General features: G+C 42.0%; 1 protein-coding gene across 2 annotated transcripts in view; it reads right to left on the bottom strand.

Moving 5' to 3' along the window:
- Positions 1-3,527: 3,527 nt before the first annotated feature.
- Positions 3,528-19,945, bottom strand: part of arhgap4b (Rho GTPase activating protein 4b) — a 100,395-nt gene continuing 83,977 nt past the window's right edge. For both annotated transcript variants that reach the window (XM_034172171.1, XM_034172172.1), the window contains exons 21-24: positions 13,142-13,228; positions 12,915-13,004; positions 9,310-9,412; positions 3,528-4,945 (exon numbers count right to left, since the gene is read on the bottom strand). In XM_034172171.1, the coding sequence (XP_034028062.1) occupies positions 4,757-4,945; positions 9,310-9,412; positions 12,915-13,004; positions 13,142-13,228 (469 nt within the window). In that variant the 3' untranslated portion in view covers positions 3,528-4,756. The remainder of the gene's footprint in view (positions 4,946-9,309; positions 9,413-12,914; positions 13,005-13,141; positions 13,229-19,945) is intronic.

Here is a 19,945-nt window from a genome sequence, read left to right as displayed (position 1 = left end):
GCACTTTTCGTCACAATATCACGAAGTATTAGATTAATGTATATTTCCTACTGCTGAATCACGACTTGCTGTGAGACCAGGTTGGTTTAGCCACAGCAATTCAATTTAATTCATTCATTCATTAATTCATTCATCTTCTACCGCTTAGTCCAATTAAGGGTCGCGGGGGGCTGGAGCCTATCCCAGCAGTCATAGAGCGCGAGGCGGGGTACACCCAGGACAGGACGCTAGTCTGTCGCAGGGCCACAAATAGACAAACAAACACAGACACACCCACACACACACCTACGGACAATTTTAAAGATTCCAATCCACCTAACCCACATGTCATTGGATGTGGGAGGAAACCGGAGCACCCGGAGGAAACCCACGCAAACACGGGGAGAACATGCAAACTCCACACAGAAAGGCCACTGGAATTGAACCCACAACCTTCTCGCTGTGGGGCAACAGTGCTAATCACTAAGCTACTGTGCTGCCCCAATTTAATTCAATTCAACTTATTTCATTTATATAGCGCCAAATCACAACTAAGCTGCCATAAGTTGCTTCACACAAATAAGGCCTAATCTTACCAACCCCTAGAGCAGGGGTGGGCAATCGTGCCATAAAGGGCCGAGACACTGCAGGTTTTCCGTGCAACCAATCGCCTCAGCAGGTGATTTCATTAATGATCAGGTGTCTCAGCAGGTGATTTCATTGACAACCAGGTGTTTATGTTCAGAGCAGAAGCTCATCAGCAACCCACCTGCTGAGGTGATTGGTTACATGGAAAACCTGCAGTGTCTCGGCCCTCGATGCTAACCCCTGCCCTAGAGCAAGCACACAGGTGACAGTGGTAAAGTAAAACTCCCTCTGATGATTGTCAAGTTATCCAAGGAACTTCAACACCTCAGTGGAGACATGCCAGGTGCCAGCATGCTTCAAAGCCTTGTGATGTAAAATTATTCATTTTAATTGTGATGTAAAATTATTCATTTTTGCCTTACAGATAGCCTGCCTAAAACTTTTGCATCTAAACTCTGTATGAAATGTCTTTATGCAGCCTTGCAGCTGCATTGATAAAGCACACCATCTCTGCCTAACTATTCTCCGTTTCCTCCACAGCTGAGAATGTGATAAGAGCATTCATTCTTCAGCGAGAGTGTTAAAAAGCTTTTTTCAGATTTTTGCTACATGCATCCCGATGTTATGTGTGACTTTGAAGCTTCGAATTAAAAGCCTGTTATTTTGACAGTCTGTCAATTCTCTGACTTTATTTCCACAAACAGCCTCAGACAGCTTGGTCTAAAATACATTTTTCGTCCACAGCCTCCACCATCATTCACATCCCCCAAACACAGAGAACTTCAGGGCTTAATGACTACAGACCCATTGCCCTGACCTCTGTGGTAATGAAGACCTTCGAGTGCCTTGTCCTCACACACCTCAAGGCCATATCCACTTCATCGTCCAGGATCTGGACTCCCCAGAAACCTACGCAAGGACTCTGTTTGTGGACTTCAGCTCTGCTTTCAATACAATCATCTCAGCCCTGCTGCAGGACAAGCTCTCTCAGCTTGGCATGCCCGAATCCACCTGCAGGTGGAACACTGACTTCCTGTCCAACAGAAGGCAGCACTTGAAGCTGGGGGAGCATGTCTCCAACACACGGTCTATCAGTACCGAATCCCCCGAAGGCTGTGTTCTCCCCCCCCCACTCTTCTCCCTGTACACCAACAGCTGCACCTCTAGCCACTAGTCTGTAAAGCTCCTGCAAACGGGAGATCGATCACCTGGTGTCCTGGTGCAAAGAGAACAATCTGGAGCTCAGTGCCCTCAAGACAGTGGAGATGGTTGTTGACTTAAGAAAGAACCGGCCAACCCCAGTACCCTGTGTGACTCCCCAGTCACCATTGCAGAGTCCTTCTGTTACCGGGGGATCACCATCACCAAGGACCTCAAGTAGGAGCTGAACATCAGCTCTCTCACCAAGAAAGCACAACAGAGAATGTACTTTCTGCGGCAGCTAAGTTAGTTCAACCTGACAAAAACAATGATGGTGAACTTCTACACTGCCATCATTGAGTCCATCATCTCCTCCTCCATCACCATCTGGTATGCTGCTGCCACTGCCAAGGACAGGTGCAGACTGCAGCCTGTCATCCATGCAGCAGAGAAGGTGATCAACTGCAATCTGCCATCCCTACAGGACCTGTACACCTCTAGGACCTTGAGGTGAGCAAGGAAGATAGTGGCCGATTCCTCTCACCCCAGGACACAAATTTTCCATCAGGACTAAAACCTCAAGACACAAAACAGCTTCTTTCCATCTGAAGCTAGACTTATGCCGCATTCACACTGGGTGCCAGGCGAGCGATGGCGGCGAGAGGTTGCCATGTAATCCCTATGGAAGGACGTGTTATGGCACCACAAAAGTCCAAGCCACGCAATGCGACATAATGGACGTGAATAAAGCAATTTTGAGCGATTGGCGCGTTAGTGGTGCGATATCGCGTTGCATCGTGTCACATCACCCTCTTCCCCAAGTTGAAAAATCTGAACTTTTTCATCTTGTCATGCCGCGATGACCAATCAGGGACTGGATATGTAGTGACATGGAGCTGTCTGAAGTTTATACGTGATATGGACATGTCCTGTCTCTGGCAATCAGCCTGTGAGCAGGACTTGTATTCCTTTTGTCCTTTATTTATTTAACACAATTATGACAGAGCTGGAGAGGAGAGCGATGAACTGCAGCAGCAGCCAGTTTTTTTTTTTTGTTCACATGTGCGTGTACGAACGAATTGTCCGTGAAGATGATTTTATTAACTACACAGATGTATAATAAAACAAATGGTGACTGGTTTATAACACAATTATGACAGAGTTGGAGGGGAGAGTGAGGAACTGCAGTAGCACCAGCAAGTTTTTTTTTTTCTTTGTTCACATGTGCGTGCGTGAATGGGACAGGAGGTCCTCAAACTGCGTGCAGCTCCTGCAGCAAATGATGAATTTGTGGCGTCGCGTGGCATCTGATGTGAACACGGCTCAAGCAGAGCGACACACCAGGCGATGGTGGTGGCAAATTTGTGGTGTCGCGTGGCATTATAAATAATGACAGAGACCCAATTTACCCTGCTCCTCCGCTCCCACAAAGGACAGACTGATCGTCACTGTACTGCTCATCTGCATGCCTGCACAGCCCCATTCCACCATTCCACTGTATCTATTTGACAGTAAACTTAGCTTTTCTCATTTGTTTATTTGACTCCTTTACTTCTTACAGAAGTATTTTTTTTGTTTTCTTTTTATTGTTGTTTATGCACTATTACTTCTTATATAAGTATTTTCTTTTATTGCTGTTTGTGCACCAATGACACCAGATCAAATTCCTTGTATGTGAGAACTTGGCAATAAATTAAATTCTGATTCTGTTATGAAAACAATTTGGCAAGCTGCAGATGGTGAAACTTGTGATGGCCTCTTGCATTCTGTTGAACACATAAGGCATGCGTCCTTTAAATTTATGCACTCAATCACAAATCTTTAATCGGTTTGCTGTCTTTATTGTTTTTTTGTAACCACATGTACAATTCAACACAGTAAATTATTTTGTGACATCATCAAAACAAGTGGTCCAGAATAAAATGGAATCTTAAACAGAGAAACCCAAAAAAATAAAAATAAAATAAAAAAAGATTATGATTACAGTACTGGAACACTACAGATGTCATATGCAATATTTTAAACGCTTTTGATGTCAAGTAAATTACTATAGTACACCTCAATGCAAATATCCCAAAACATGTTGAAAGGAACCTGTAGATGGCCGTAGATATTGTTTCAGGCCCGAAATGTCGGGCTGAATGAGAGTCTCATTTCATCAAGGCTCCACAATGTCACCGTTGGCATTCACAGTTTCAAACAGAGGCAGTCACAAAATCCTTTTTTTATGCGGCTGTATTCGATGCCACAGTTTTCAGTTGAAAAGTAAGTCATCCACAGTCCTGAGTGAGATACTGTTACTTAATATTTCAAAGCTGAACCTGAGTTAGCCTGATTCTAACTCTGCATTAAGCCCTGAGTGTTGGCCTGTGTATCAGGCCATGCATCACATATGAAGGGGAATGTGTTGTCCATCCTCGTGCAAGTGTGTGTGCTTGCACCGCATGCTGCTAAAAATACTGATTTCTGCATACAGTCTGCGATGAGCCGCCTTCTTTTGCCACATTTTTTCATCCAGTATGCAGAGCTCAAAATGACTGAATCAGTCAAAGTGAAATAAAAGTGATGATTCAAACTCGTGAAGGCACTGCTAGACACAGGCCCCAGATCAGTCAACATTTTCACGTTTTTTGTTTGTTTTTAATAGAGCAAAATAATCTACATATGTGCTGATCTCAGACCTGCTGCTAGGGGGCAGCTTACGTCTTCGGTGACTTATGTTTTTGTTCATGTATCCGCTGTTAAAAATCACTGTGGTGATCTCACTGCTGATGTCACATCCCTGATTCTTCCAAAATCACAAAAGCCTGGAAAACAAATAAGAACCTGACTAAAGACTGAAAACCAGGTGGAAGACACACACACACACACACACACTGGACTTTAATACGGCACTGAGACAAGTGGCACTATGAGATGGCAGAGACACAAATATTATACATGTCAAAAAACAAATAAAAAAAAATCATGTTTTTCACCAAACCCATAATAAGCATAATCATAATTGTCAATCAATAAAACAATCATTCCAGTCAATCACTGTTCGCTGTTAATCCACTGGTCTGAAAAGGGCTCGTCCTCTGAGGCTGAAGCCTCCTTTTTTGGCAACAGGTGCAGCTTGAGCAAGAGAAGAAGAGGAGGCTGACGAAGTTGGAGCGACAAGACTGGACGGCTGCACAGGAGGCTGACGAGAGAGGAGCTCCTTGAACACAGAGTTCATCTGACGACTGATCATCTCCTAAGAGAGAAGGAGGGAGGAGAAGGAGACACAGATGTGGGGAAGGAAACATGAGAGGTCAGTGACACTTATTTTCAAGATAATTTTGAGGCTATGACGAATGGAGATGGTTGGAACGGCAACCTTTAATCTGCATGGTGTGAAAAGGGGTCACTTATACCAAATGTTACAAAACATAGGTTTTGGACTTTTGCAAAGTATATCAGAGAAGTCTAAAAGAAGGTTTTTCAGGCCTAAATATTTTATTTAGAAGGGTCATTTGTATAAGGGCCAAGATATAAGATATATATAAGGGAACTGTACCCATTTGAGAATTTTCAACATGAAACCCCAAGTATGTGTAACTAGTGAAGTGTGGTTAATGTATTTACTGTACAGAATGACACCTTCAAACCAATGGCTCCATAAAATTTGGCTTGTTTTTTTATAGCCAACTAGGATCTTCTGTGAGCAGTCAACCAAAGAGAACATTCCTTTCTCAAACTAAATCAACTGCATCAGCCAAGGATGATATGCAATTGATGTGGTTCATTTTCAGCCAAACCCCACAAAATGGATTGTAATTATACACAATGAATGCATCAGGGGCTACCCTGTGCAATCTACACACCACATTACAAATGTACATATTAGAGGTGGGCGATACCGGGAATTTTGGTATTGATCCGATACCAAGTAAATACAGGCTCAGTATCACCGATATTGATACCGATACTTTTTCATATTTAAGCTTCATAGATCCAAAGGATCCAAAAGACCTAGGATAGAATTTTGCCAAACATTGTACATGACAACAAAATACTTTATCACAATCAACATTTTTGTTGAAAAAAAAAATATCACAACACCACTTAAAACAAAATCTCCTGAGGTAGAGGGCTGACAAACCACAATACAAGGGTGCACTGCTCCATGTTATATAACACAGCACATCGCTACTCTTACAGACAGAAAGTAGACTTTGGTGAATCTGCATGTGCAGCAGCCAGTGCAATATCATCGTTCAATATCAATACCAGAGTTAGGATCGATCCGCCCACCTCTAGTACATATGCCTGTAACAGTGCTTTTGACTGTGTATGACTTCTTCATATGACTACTGGGTGTATAGGTTTTAGATAATCCATCTGTGTCTTACTTGTTGAGATATACCAAACAATTGAGGCGTTTGGACAATGTTTTCTTTGACCTTGACCTTTGACAACACAACCAACCTAATCACCTCTAGACATCTATACATGTAATATTCCCACCAAGCTCAAAGGAAACCTGTGCAGTTTTTTTTTAGTTATTTTGTACACACACACACACACGCTGGACAATCTTGTGACGGAAAGAAGAAAACACTGAACAAACTGCTGGACATTACGGACAATGCCAGTCACCCTCCGCACACCATCATCAGCAACCAGAAGAGCATCTTCAGCCACAGACTGCTCCTTTGCAAGTGCAGGACCAACAGACAGAAAAACTCCTTTGTGCCTCAGGCCATCAGACTGTACAACTCCTCACTCGGGGGGAGGAGGACTAACAGGAAGACAGAGGACGGGAAGGAGAGGAACAGTCATAGCCAGTAAACCAGTATTGATCAGTATGTCTGGTATTTATATTTGTGTATTTATATTCGCGAACTGTTTTTATTTTTTTTTCTTTTACTTTTGATACTCTATATGCTTCTTACCCTGTGTGCTGCTATACAAAATCAGTTACTCATACACATCCCATTAATTTTAAAAACAGAAGGAGAAGATGACAATCATTCATGTTCAGACATTATATAGTGAGACATATATTTGGACGATGATGGTGCTGATGAAGCTGTTATATAAAATAGGACTGTATTCATGCAATAATGTTCTAAATTCGAGGACTGGAGGGGATACGCTGACTGTGACCTATAGGCGTTTTGAGTCCTGAAGAGGGAAGTGTTTGCCATATTTTAAACTTTGACAAAAGTCATTTTGTGTACAAGAGATTTATTTTTTTATTCTTTCATCACTTATGGATTGTTCTGCAAACGTCAAAGTTATGACATCCCATGGAAGGTCTTGAACTCCAGGTACCATTCCCTGCATTGAAATTCCTTTATTATTTTTGCAGTATCACAACAAACCATGCCGTGAAAAGCCTGAATGTATGGATGTGTTCTGTCTTCAAACATCAAAGCCAGTATGTGTCAGTTTAGTGTCTCTTAGTCCTTTTACATATCGACAGTCAGCCTGTATCATGTAGGATGGAACTACTGGCTCATACTCATACATGTAAATGTGTCACTGAGACTGATGTACCCTGTGCTGTGAAGTGCTGCTGTGTTCCATACATACAAGAAAGCAGCAGGTCAGATCTGGGAGCATGCACTGGTGACGCATGCTACAGCACTGTCCACACGATGAACTTGCCAAGTCCTCACAGCCAACCACCCAATCAGACCACCACTGTATCCCTCTATCTGCTCAGTGATATGTGGACATCTCTTAGCCCTTTCCAGTTCCTGGGGTCTTCAACACTGAGGCACCTGCCTGCTGGATTATGCTCAGGAAAGTGCACCACATGGAAATCAAGTCTTGGCTAAAGTTCCTTCATAATGGCAACAGTACACCTCATGTGAGTCTCAAGAAATCATTTGTTTCACACAGTCATTCCAGCTTTGCCCAAGGATTTTGTGGAGAGTCCAAGTACTAAAAGTATTTGGTGGCATGGTGGATTCGTGCTGCTGCCTCACAGCAAGATGACTGTGGGATTGCTTCCTGGCAGGTCATTTCTGTGTGGAGTTCGCATTTTCTTCACGTCTCTGCGTGTCTTTGCTCCGGTTTCCTCTTACAATCAAAAACACACTTATTTAGGGTCTGCTTCATGCTCTGCTCTGATCAAGGCAATGTCTCTATATCTGGAGTTGGTCCTTGGGCACCGGACTGTGGCTGCCTACTGAGTGGTTGGACTGTGTTTAACTGCAATTACGATGTTTAAAAATGCAAAGGACGAATTTCATTGTATGTACAATGACAATAATGGCCCTTCTTCTTCTTCATGTTGTCACCGTGAGGCACTGGTTAGAATCCAGATCTCATAACCATGTGCTAAGACACAATGCACCAGGATCTGAAAGACCTGGACCTTCATTCTCCTGCAAAGACATTAGCATCAGCAAATACCTCTGGCCAGCGACCTCATGAGTCCATAAGCTCTTTCAACATATCTCTCAGCATCAAAGGCTTACGATCCAGAGACATGAATGTCACTGCCAAGATTAAAGCTCTGGTCCCACCAAATAATGAAGGATGGAATAATGAGCCACACAGCATGTTTTTTGGACAGGCTCAGCCCTCTTGCACACTACAATCCCACCTGCTTTCTGCACCAGACGCTGTTTATAAAATAATTATTTTGTAGCAGATTAATCATTTTCTGTTACAGTTTGGATGTTGAAAACACCTCTAATCACTTCTGGAATCATGGAGGACATTTGGAGTTTTTTTCCTGTCTCTGTCTCATGCAGTGAGGTGGAGAACGTATTTGGAACACCTTAAAAGGTAATTCTTTGTAATGTTTTTATTGTAAAGCCTCAGTCCCACCAAATAATAAGTCATGAATAATGAGCCACGCATGAGTGTGTCAACGATTTGGCTCAGCAAGAGGGCGGAGACAAAATAGCCTGTCCTGTCCTCGTAGTCACCAGGTGCTTGGATAATGGACTTTTCACAACCTTGTCCTCACCACAAACATGCCTCTATAATACTAATTTGTCCTCGTAGTACCTCGTACACAAACTGCCCCATGCTGTTGTTGCTAAATTTTGAACTTGAAATTAGCTGATGAGATGAGCCTCCTTAGCCAAATATTTTGCCTCTATGAGCCTCTCAGCGCCGTTATTCTCCCACGATTGTTGAATAATTGGACTCGTACCAAAAAAAAAAAAAAACATGCTATGTATCTCATTCTTCATCCTTCATTATTTGGTGGGACCAGGGCTTTAGCGAATATCTCAAGAAGTTGGACACTTTTGCCACATAAAGATTCACTTCAGAGCATTGTCTACAAAGTCACGGTCAGTGAACCTTTGAGCTCCATAAACTGTACCCAATTCGCTCAACTCCGTGACCTTATCCAGTCACCAGTCTGTGCAAGCATCGAGCTAAGTAGGAGCCAGAACTAATCCCTAATGAATTCTGGAATTCTCTCTGAAGAAGTCAGAGACCTCTACTCTGCACAGCAATCAGCACTTATGTACTGTCTGGCTGTGATGTTCACCAGATTTTTGGGGATCTTATGAACTGTCAAGATATCTAACAAAACAGCCTGATAAACCACATGAAACACTTTGCAGAAGTCAACACAGGCAGCAATGAGTGAGTTTAACCACTAACCTTGTCCAAAGTTGATCTGTCTGATTGACCGAGCTGAGGTCTGTCCATGGGTCTGAAACCAGGCTGTCTCACAGTATCCAAAGTGTGTCTTCGCTCCTGAGACCTGAAAGGTGGAGAGTGAATAACTGAGAGGTAAAACAGGGTGACTTGATTCTCAGCTTGGGCCTTCAGGTGCCTTAAGTCTGGCTTTGTTTTTTTGTCCAGGCTTTGGCCTTGGATAACTAGGCCTTGAGAGTTCAAAGCCATGCTCATCTGATGAAAATTCAAGGCACTTTGAAAGCATGTACAAATGTATTAGTTTTAAATACAGTTTAGGTACCGAAGCAATTTGTACAATAGAGTAATGTCATTGATGTCAGAATAATGGGTGCGACCAGCCGTTTTGGCCATCCTGGCCACATTGGCGAGTAAACAATAGACAGTGGAAGCACATGTTCTACTCTCTCCGATGGTGAAAGTTTGCGAAATTTCATGAGACAGCTGCGAGAAATAGAGATGGACTCACCAGCGAAACACGATTGCGTTATGAGATGAAGATGAAATGAATTGGTGGTGAAGATTCATATGAAATGCCATCATCATCTGTGCGGTCAGAGAGTGAGAGGTCACTGCCGAATGTTATGTACTTGGACATCGTGAACCTACACCTGTCAGAGGACTTGAAAAACTACAAATGCTTGGATGCCTATAACCAGTTTGTTTATGGCTGGGTCCCAGAAAAAAATGCCATGGATCATTGAGGACAAATGGAAAAGTAACTATCAGCACATCCACAGTTCATGGGTTATCTTTGTTGCTCTCCCACATTCATGTTTCCTGCTGCTTTGCCACACATGCAGGTAAAATTAATTTGAAATACTTTTCAGACCAAGGTTAACTTGCTTTAAGAATTCACTTACTCATCTTCAACCGTTTACTCCAATTAAGAGTCATGGGGAGCTGGAGCCTATCCCAGCAGCCATAGGGCATGAGGCGGGGTACACCGTCGACAGGATGCCGGTCTGTCGCAGGACCACATATAGACAAACACATTCATACCCACACACACGACTGTGGACAATTTAAAGTTTCCAATTCACCAAACCTGCATGTCTTTGGATGTGGGAAGAAGCCAGAGCAGCCGGAGAGAACCCACACAAACACGAGGAGAACATGCAAACTCCACACAGAAAGGCCACAGGTGGGAATCAATCCCATGACCTTCTTGCTGTGAGGCAATAGCGCTAACCACTAAGACACGGTGCGACCACTTTAATAACTGTCATTGTTGAATCTCAAATGTGGGAATTTGTGCTTTTACCGACATTCATGCTCTCTTCAGCTTTAACGATCATTAAATGACAGCTTCACAGAACTCTGACAGGTTTAAGACAGTTAAACAAGAGTCATCAGGAAATTACATACTATCCCCTGGTCCCCACAAATCAGTAATATGAAGTGTTGGGGATCGCTCAAGTACACCCTTATGCTAAATATGAAACTGGTCAACTGGTTCTTGAGATATCGTGGTAAGAAGGGTGGTAATGACAACATTGTGAATATCTCCTTGAAACTGACCTCAAGGTCACCATAATCGACTGGGGTCGGGGATCACTCAAGTACAACCTTATGCTAAATATGAATTAAATTGGTCAACTGGTTCTTGAGATATTGTGTTAACACGCTAGAACGGACAGACAGACAAATGGACGGATATGCTGATGGCTATATACCCCTGTATTTCCTACTGGGGGGATAAAAATGTTTGATTCATGATGTTTTTCATCCAGACTTTTATATTCAATGGACAGATTTAAAAATGAAAGGGTCTTGGATCCAATAAGATAATTATGAAAGAGGTCACATTGTACAAAATCATCTTTTATATTCTTGCAGAGTTTTTCACAAGCCCTGATTCCTTAGGGGCCCCTTCACACACAGTGCGAATCGGGTCGATTTGGGCATAAAGTGCACATGAAGCAGGAATCGTGTGCAAAACGTGTAAAATCGTAGCTGCCTCGTACACCTGTTGCTACAACTATTTGTGCACACCAGTGGCTGAAAGACAGTGTGCGCTGTGTGAGCCCATCGATCTCTCATGCGGCAGGTGTCGGCCAAATTCCAGCTGACACACACAAACATCTAACACCACTCGTTTGGCACTTAGAAAATGTGTGGCCATTTGTACTATTAACACGACAACAGTCAGCAGACAATCACTGTCGAGCTGGCAGTGAAATTCATCTATGTGCCCCACGACTGCGAAGTTGCCGAGTGCACATGTGGCCTGCCCACACGTGTGCATATGTTTTGAGCGCTCCCCCCAAACACTTGTGTATGTGTGGTTCGCGCAATTTTCTTTTTTAGAAAATACATTTATCTGCTTGTTAATTTTAGCCATTTCATGCTCCTGTTACAAGACAATGATTGTAGCACAGTGGTAAAGTTTGTGTCTGGTAATCAGAGTATGCAGGTTCAAATCCTGTGAGTGGCATTTTTTTTTTTTATTTAACCAGGGTTATTTAACCGCGGGCTTCTGTATTGCACCTGCACACCTGGTCATCGGCGCAATGTTTCCTGCTGCGCTCATTCGAGCGCTACCACCGTGAGTCACCATGAGTTGTATGTATTCGCACTATGTGTGAAGGGGCCCTTATCACCATCGGCACTCTATAGTAATCCATGTCTGTCTCTCTGTCTGACTGATTGTGGCAGCTGACGTGACAATAATTCACCATGACAGGATTTGAAGGCTAAGAATAGATGTCAGTAAACAGAAGGGATAGTGGAGGATCACTGACGTGGCTGGCTTATGGGTTCTTGACATCATATCACAACATTCTATACAGAATGCCACTTCAGCTGTTCTTGAAGTTACTTTCATAATACGTATATCACATTTTGATATACGTAGAAGTGCATGTACTTTGTTTCTTTTTTCTTTTCTTTTTTTTTGTGCAAACCTATGCCATTGTGTGATTCATTTTTTTTTTTCATGCCTTGGCCATGAGGGTTTGGACCTTGACCACAACACTGGTGAATACATAAAGTAAATTATGTGAACATATAGATTTCTGCTTCATTAAATAATCCACATAGTGCACAAAACAATCAAATCCCAAAAAGATTTGGTTTGGCAAGAAAAGCCTGCAGTACTGTAACAAAATTTGAGAATATTAGAGCATTTTGTTGCCATAGAAGCAGTAAAACCTAGAGGAAAAAAAAAAGATGTACAGAAGGTTGGAGGGTCGTTATTGCTGGTGGAAACATGGTGACCAAAAAATTGGAAATTAACTTTTTATTTTTTTACATGGGGATGCACAAGTTTAAGGTTTACCAGATTTATACTCATATTTATAATCATCTTCAGGTATTTCTTTAATAGGAGAGGACAGGAAAAACACCTGATGCTCATGACTTAAACTCAAAATCAAAGGTGCCTTATTAGACATTTGGACTGAAAATTCAATAAAATGCAACAGTGTCTTGAGTGTTATTAGTGGTAATTTACTAGTCAGAGGTGTATGAAGGTTTTGCTTTATTTTTTATTTTGACTGCAAAGAGATTTCTGCAACAGAAAAGAACAGCTGCAGAACACACAGCATTATACTGTATATCAGTCTTACACTGGCAGGTGTCGTGGCCTTTGATTGGGACTCCCCTCACTTCCTCTCTGTCTCCCTGGCAACGAAGCGCTATCACTGTTCACCCGCATCCTGTTCATCACACAAACACACACAAGCTTTGCAACTCTCATGTGCAACAATGTGCACGTGGCTGTAGCAGCAAGCACTCCTTTGATGTCGACATGTGTTTCCCTTTGCACAGTAGTATGCAGCATGTGCATGTGTACCGTGTTGTGTTCTCCATCTGTGGATCCTCAGCTGTCAAGTTTCCAGTGCTACCTCCTCCTCCTTCCTCTTTTTTCCCTCGCTCTGACCTGAGGAAGGAGAGCAAGATTACAACATATATTTTAAGGACCCAGCTGGATTAAGTTGAAATCATGATTCAGAAATAAATTTAAGAGGAAGCAGTAGGCAGGGGAAAAAAGAGAGAAAAATTCATCAGGTGCAGAAAATATAAAGAAATTATCCAAAGATTTGTAACTCAGGTTAAAAAATTCATTCTAATTTTTGAATAATATGTAAAATAGATTTACAGAATTTGATAGTATCTCACTATGCGCACTGACGAAACTTTACAAAACATCTACAAAAAGCCCAACCTGCTTATTTGATCCTATAGCAACAAAACTGTTTAAGGACCTGTGGCCCATTCTTGGGCTGACTATGCTGGAAATTGTCAATCTCTCACTAACTTCTAGATCTGTTCCTAAATGTTTCAGATCTGCAGTGATTAAACCATTACTTAAGAAATCTTATCTTGACCCTGGTGTATTGAAAAATTATAGGCCGATATCAAATCTATCATTTTGCTCTTAAATTCTGGAAAAAGTGGTATTGCGGCAGCTCGTGGACCACCTTGTTGAGAATAATCTTTTTGAACCATTGCAGTCTGCTTTTTTAGGAAATATCACTGCACAGAGACAGTGCTAACTAAAGTAGTTAATGACCTTCTGCGATGGACTCGGACACCACTATGGTTTTGGTGCTCTTAGATCTTAGTGTTGCGTTTGATACTGTGACTCATCATATTTTACTTGATAGGTTGGAGAATCATTTTGGGATTACTGGAAGTGCCCTTGCATGCTTGACGTCATACCTGTCCAGTCATTCTCAATGTGTCTTGCACAATAACAGTACCTCTAGCCTTAGTGACATGAAATTCGGGGTTCCACAGGGATCTGTCTTAGGCCCCTTGCTTTTCTCCCTTTATCTTGCACTCCCTCAGTCATATTCTGTGGCATTTTGGGATTGCCTTTCATTGCTATGCTGATGACACTCGGTTGTACATGCCGATAACTGCTGGTAGAGGTGCGTTTACACATAACCAAGACGCTTTACGAATGTCATTTTTCTGTCATTCTTGACACATTCCTGACATTCTTAATGTGACTTAACGCATCTGAATAGGTTTCTTAATAGTGCGTGTTGGTGCGTGATATTCTTGATATTCGTGGAGCATGTTTTTGCCTGTCAAAAAATCTTCCACGAATGTCACACACGACCCTCATTTTGTCTCATGTCGTGGAGGTCGCAACTGAGCGTATTCATCTGTCTTGATGAGTATTGATCCTTAATAGAACATGACATATTCGTAGTGGTTCCTGTGATGGTTCTTGGAGCCCAAACTGTCACGCGTTATTACGAAGTGACACGGAAACTGTCAAGTTTTGACACTTGTGAAGCGGCGTCACATTTCACTGCGCGCCACAACAAATCAGTTTTTTGTCACGTGCACACAATTAAACTCGGCTCCAAATGTTGTTCTACAGTTCCTGCTGAAGTTCCTTGGGATGCTCCTGCAGGTGTTCCACCTGCTGTTGTAACCGATGAGCGGGAGAACGAGTCTGAGCCAGAGGAGCGAGACTCACGTGCAGCCAGACATCTCTGCACCTCCTCCAGTCCGGCGGAGGAAGAAGCGCGCACACAATTAAACCCTGCTGCACAGCATTCAGTTTGATTGCTGACACCAAGTCGGCTAAAAGTCTAATTTGAGTGCTCTTCAGCATGTTCCTGCAGGTTTTCCACCTGCTGCATGTGCTGTTACGCGCAATAGCGTGCAACAACGCGGAACACTATTCTTGACCGTGTGTAATGGTTCCTGATAATTCTCCAGCAACACGTGCCATTAATCGTAACGTGTGGTAACAGGTTGCAGCAGTTCCTGAAGACACCTGACGCCTTTGCCCCGAATCATCACATTCGTGATCAGCGGCCAAGAATGTATACTTCGTGGCATTCGTGACTTGTCGTTGTTATGTGTAAACGCAGCATAATCTCATTTATATAAAATCCCTAGAGGATTGCCTTGCTTCAGTGAGAAGCTGGATGTCTAGTAATTTCCTGCTTTTGAACTCTGATAAGACTGAAATGATGGTTCTGGGTCCAGCCAGACATCGGCATCGGTTTAACCAGCTAGCACTTAGTTTAGGTTTGTGTGTTATACGTCCTACAGACAAAGTGAGGAACCTTGGGGTAATTTTTGATCCTATGTTGTCCTTTGACCTCCACATTAAAGATATCACGAGGACTGCTTTCTTCCATCTGCGAAATATAGCGAAGATCCGTCCCATTCTGTCTATGGCTGATGCTGAGACCCTGATACATGCATTTGTTTCTTCTAGATTGGATTATTGCAATGTTTTATTTTCTGGGTTGCCGCAGTCCAGAAAGTTTGACCACATTACACCCATTTTGGCATCTCTTCACTGGCTTCCTGTCTCTGCAAGATCAGATTTTAAGGTCCTGCCACTGGCCTATAAAATTGTTCATGGACTGGCACTGCCCTACTTGGCGGATCTACTTTAGTCTTACGTACCGGCCCAGGCTCTGCGCTCACAGGACGCAGGATTGCTCTGTGTCCCTCGGGTGAATAAAAGTCTGTGGAATGCAGAGCCTTTTCCTATCGTGCCCCGGCCCTGTGTAATGATCTCCCTGTACTAGTGAGGCAGTCAGACTCTGTGGAGAGTTTTAAGTCGCGGCTGAAGATGCATTTGTTTTCTATTTAATATGATTAATATATTGTTTACTATGCTTTTATTCTTTTCCTTTTTTTACCTTTTAAACTTTTTTATCATGCTTTTAACTTTTTGATCATGTTGTTTGATTTTTTGATTTAATTTGTTTTGTTTTAGAGCATTCTGACTAACTGTCAGAATGCTCGTAGCACGGGCCGGGGCGGAGGATTAGCAGCAATCTTCCATTCCAGCTTATTAATTAATCAAAAACCCAGACAGAGCTTTAATTCATTTGAAAGCTTGACTCTTAGTCTTGTCCATCCAAATTGGAAGTCCCAAAAACCAGTTTTATTTGTTATTATCTATCGTCCACCTGGTCGTTACTGTGAGTTTCTCTGTGAATTTTCAGACCTTTTGTCTGACTTAGTGCTTAGCTCAGATAAGATAATTATAGTGGGCGATTTTAACATCCACACAGATGCTGAGAATGACTGCCTCAACACTGCATTTAATCTATTATTAGACTCTATTGGCTTTGCTCAAAAAGTAAATGAGTCCACCCACCACTTTAATCATATCTTAGATCTTGTTCTGACTTATGGTATGGAAATAGAAGACTTAACAGTATTCCCTGAAAACTCCCTTCTGTCTGATCATTTCTTAATAACATTTACATTTACTCTGATGGACTACCCAGCAGTGGGGAATAAGTTTCATTACACTAGAAGTCTTTCAGAAAGCGCTGTAACTAGGTTTAAGGATATGATTCCTTCTTTATGTTCTCTAATGCCATATACCAACACAGTGCAGAGTAGCTACCTAAACTCTGTAAGTGAGATAGAGTATCTCGTCAATAGTTTTACATCCTCACTGAAGACAACTTTGGATGCTGTAGCTCCTCTGAAAAAGAGAGCTTTAAATCAGAAGTGCCTGACTCCGTGGTATAACTCACAAACTCGTAGCTTAAAGCAGATAACCCGTAAGTTGGAGAGGAAATGGCGTCTCACTAATTTAGAAGATCTTCACTTAGCCTGGAAAAAGAGTCTGTTGCTCTATAAAAAAGCCCTCCGTAAAGCTAGGACATCTTTCTACTCATCACTAATTGAAGAAAATAAGAACAACCCCAGGTTTCTTTTCAGCACTGTAGCCAGGCTGACAAAGAGTCAGAGCTCTATTGAGCTGAGTATTCCATTAACTTTAACTAGTAATGACTTCATGACTTTCTTTGCTAACAAAATTTTAACTATTAGAGAAAAAATTACTCATAACCATCCCAAAGACGTATCGTTATCTTTGGCTGCTTTCAGTGATGCCGGTATTTGGTTAGACTCTTTCTCTCCGATTGTTCTGTCTGAGTTATTTTCATTAGTTACTTCATCCAAACCATCAACATGTTTATTAGACCCCATTCCTACCAGGCTGCTCAAGGAAGCCCTACCATTATTTAATGCTTCGATCTTAAATATGATCAATCTATCTTTGTTAGTTGGCTATGTACCACAGGCTTTTAAGGTGGCAGTAATTAAACCATTACTTAAAAAGCCATCACTTGACCCAGCTATCTTAGCTAATTATAGGCCAATCTCCAACCTTCCTTTTCTCTCAAAAATTCTTGAAAGAGTAGTTGTAAAACAGCTAACTGATCATCTGCAGAGGAATGGTCTATTTGAAGAGTTTCAGTCAGGTTTTAGAATTCATCATAGTACAGAAACAGCATTAGTGAAGGTTACAAATGATCTTCTTATGGCCTCGGACAGTGGACTCATCTCTGTGCTTGTTCTGTTAGACCTCAGTGCTGCTTTTGATACTGTTGACCATAAAATTTTATTACCGAGATTAGAGCATGCCATAGGTATTAAAGGCACTGCGCTGCGGTGGTTTGAATCATATTTGTCTAATAGATTACAATTTGTTCATGTAAATGGGGAATCTTCTTCACAGACTAAAGTTAATTATGGAGTTCCACAAGGTTCTGTGCTAGGACCAATTTTATTCACTTTATACATGCTTCCCTTAGTATTATTAGACGGTATTGCTTAAATTTTCATTGTTACGCAGATGATACCCAGCTTTATCTATCCATGAAGCCAGAGGACACACACCAATTAGCTAAACTGCAGGATTGTCTTACAGACATAAAGACATGGATGACCTCTAATTTCCTGCTTTTAAACTCAGATAAAACTGAAGTTATTGTACTTGGCCCCACAAATCTTAGAAACTTGGTGTCTAACCAGATCCTTACTCTGGATGGCATTACCCTGACCTCTAGTAATACTGTGAGAAATCTTGGAGTTATTTTTGTCCTAAAAGTTCCCTAAAAAGCCTTCAGTTAATTAAAAATGCTGCAGCTAGAGTACTGACGGGGACTAGAAGGAGAGAGCATATCTCACCCATATTGGCCTCTCTTCATTGGCTTCCTGTTAATTCTAGAATAGAATTTAAAATTCTTCTTCTTACTTATAAGGTTTTGAATAATCAGGTCCAATCTTATCTTAGGGACCTCGTAGTACCATATCACCCTAATAGAGCGCTTCGCTCTCAGACTGCAGGCTTACTTGTAGTTCCTAGGGTTTGTAAGAGTAGAATGGGAGGCAGAGCCTTCAGCTTTCAGGCTCCTCTCCTGTGGAACCAGCTCCCAATTCAGATCAGGGAGACAGACACCCTCTCTACTTTTAAGATTAGGCTTAAAACTTTCCTTTTTGCTAAAGCTTATAGTTAGGGCTGGATCAGGTGACCCTGAACCATCCCTTAGTTATGCAGCTATAGACGTAGACTGCTGGGGGGTTCCCATGATGCACTGTTTCTTTCTCTTTTTGCTCTGTATGCACCACTCTGCATTTAATCATTAGTGATCGATCTCTGCTCCCCTCCACAGCATGTCTTTTTCCTGGTTCTCTCCCTCAGCCCCAACCAGTCCCAGCAGAAGACTGCCCCTCCCTGAGCCTGGTTCTGCTGGAGGTTTCTTCCTGTTAAAAGGGAGTTCTTCCTTCCCACTCTAGCCAAGTGCTTGCTCATAGGGGGTCGTTTTGACCGTTGGGGTTTTACATAATTATTGTATGGCCTTGCCTTACAATATAAAGCGCCTTGGGGCGGCTGTTTGTTGTGATTTGGCGCTATATAAAAAAATTGATTGATTGATTGATTGGTTTTTTATTGTTGAGTTGTTTTACGTGAAGCACCTTGAGGCAACGCTGTCGTGATTTGGTGCTCTATAAGTTTAATAAATTGAATTGAATTGAAAATAATAATAATAACACACTTGCTGTTTTCCCCTTACAGTCTTTGTTTCACAGCATGTCACCTGCAGAGTGATTATGAGACACTGTACAGTGACAACTCCTGGGCATCACAGTACACTTTATTAACAAAGTAGAAACTACAGTTGTGTGCATTAGTGCCTGTGTCATATTCTATTTTTCTGAGTGCGAGCATCTTTTTTTTTTTTCTCAATTGCTCCAAATAAGAGAGGTTTTAGCCACTTGTGGTTATATAGAGAAAACGTGGAGTACCTATGATCTTTGTTCAGAGTTCTCCACAGTTTTTTTTTTTTTTTTTTTTTTTTTGTGGTCACTCTGGACACTTTAAATGACACTCACATTGTCACTGCAGACCCTTTTCAGACAACCAATCAGATGTGGTAAAAGTGGTCACCCTGCCAACCAGTCAAACCAACCCAATCTCACAGCAGTTCATGATGGCATTACGAAAACCACATTCAAATTTCTGGCTCCATGTGTACATTTATATAAATAAGAAACAAGTAAAGTATTGAAAAATGATAACTAGTTACACCCACAACACTAGCTTGTCACGTGCAGCTTTCAAGGTTGCCAGGCAACAGGGGATAGGGGCAGGAAAAGGTAATGACACAGCAGTAAAATGTTCTGTGGGTGAGACCATCTCATTTGAGAATGGTTGGTTTGTCCTCTTTGGTCTCTGAAGACCAGATATTTGTACAATGTAGCCTTAGAAAGATGCAGTTGTGACCTTCAGCTGACATGACACACAAAATACATCATAATAGAGACAAAAAAGTGCCCATCTACAAGAGCAAATGGGACAGAAATGTTGCTG

This window comes from Thalassophryne amazonica, chromosome 6 (genome assembly GCF_902500255.1).
Source record: "Thalassophryne amazonica chromosome 6, fThaAma1.1, whole genome shotgun sequence".
In the NCBI taxonomy this organism is placed as follows: Eukaryota; Metazoa; Chordata; class Actinopteri; order Batrachoidiformes; family Batrachoididae; genus Thalassophryne; species Thalassophryne amazonica.
The sequence above is the reverse complement of the archived record's forward strand: the minus strand, read 5'-3'. Positions and strand labels throughout refer to the sequence as shown.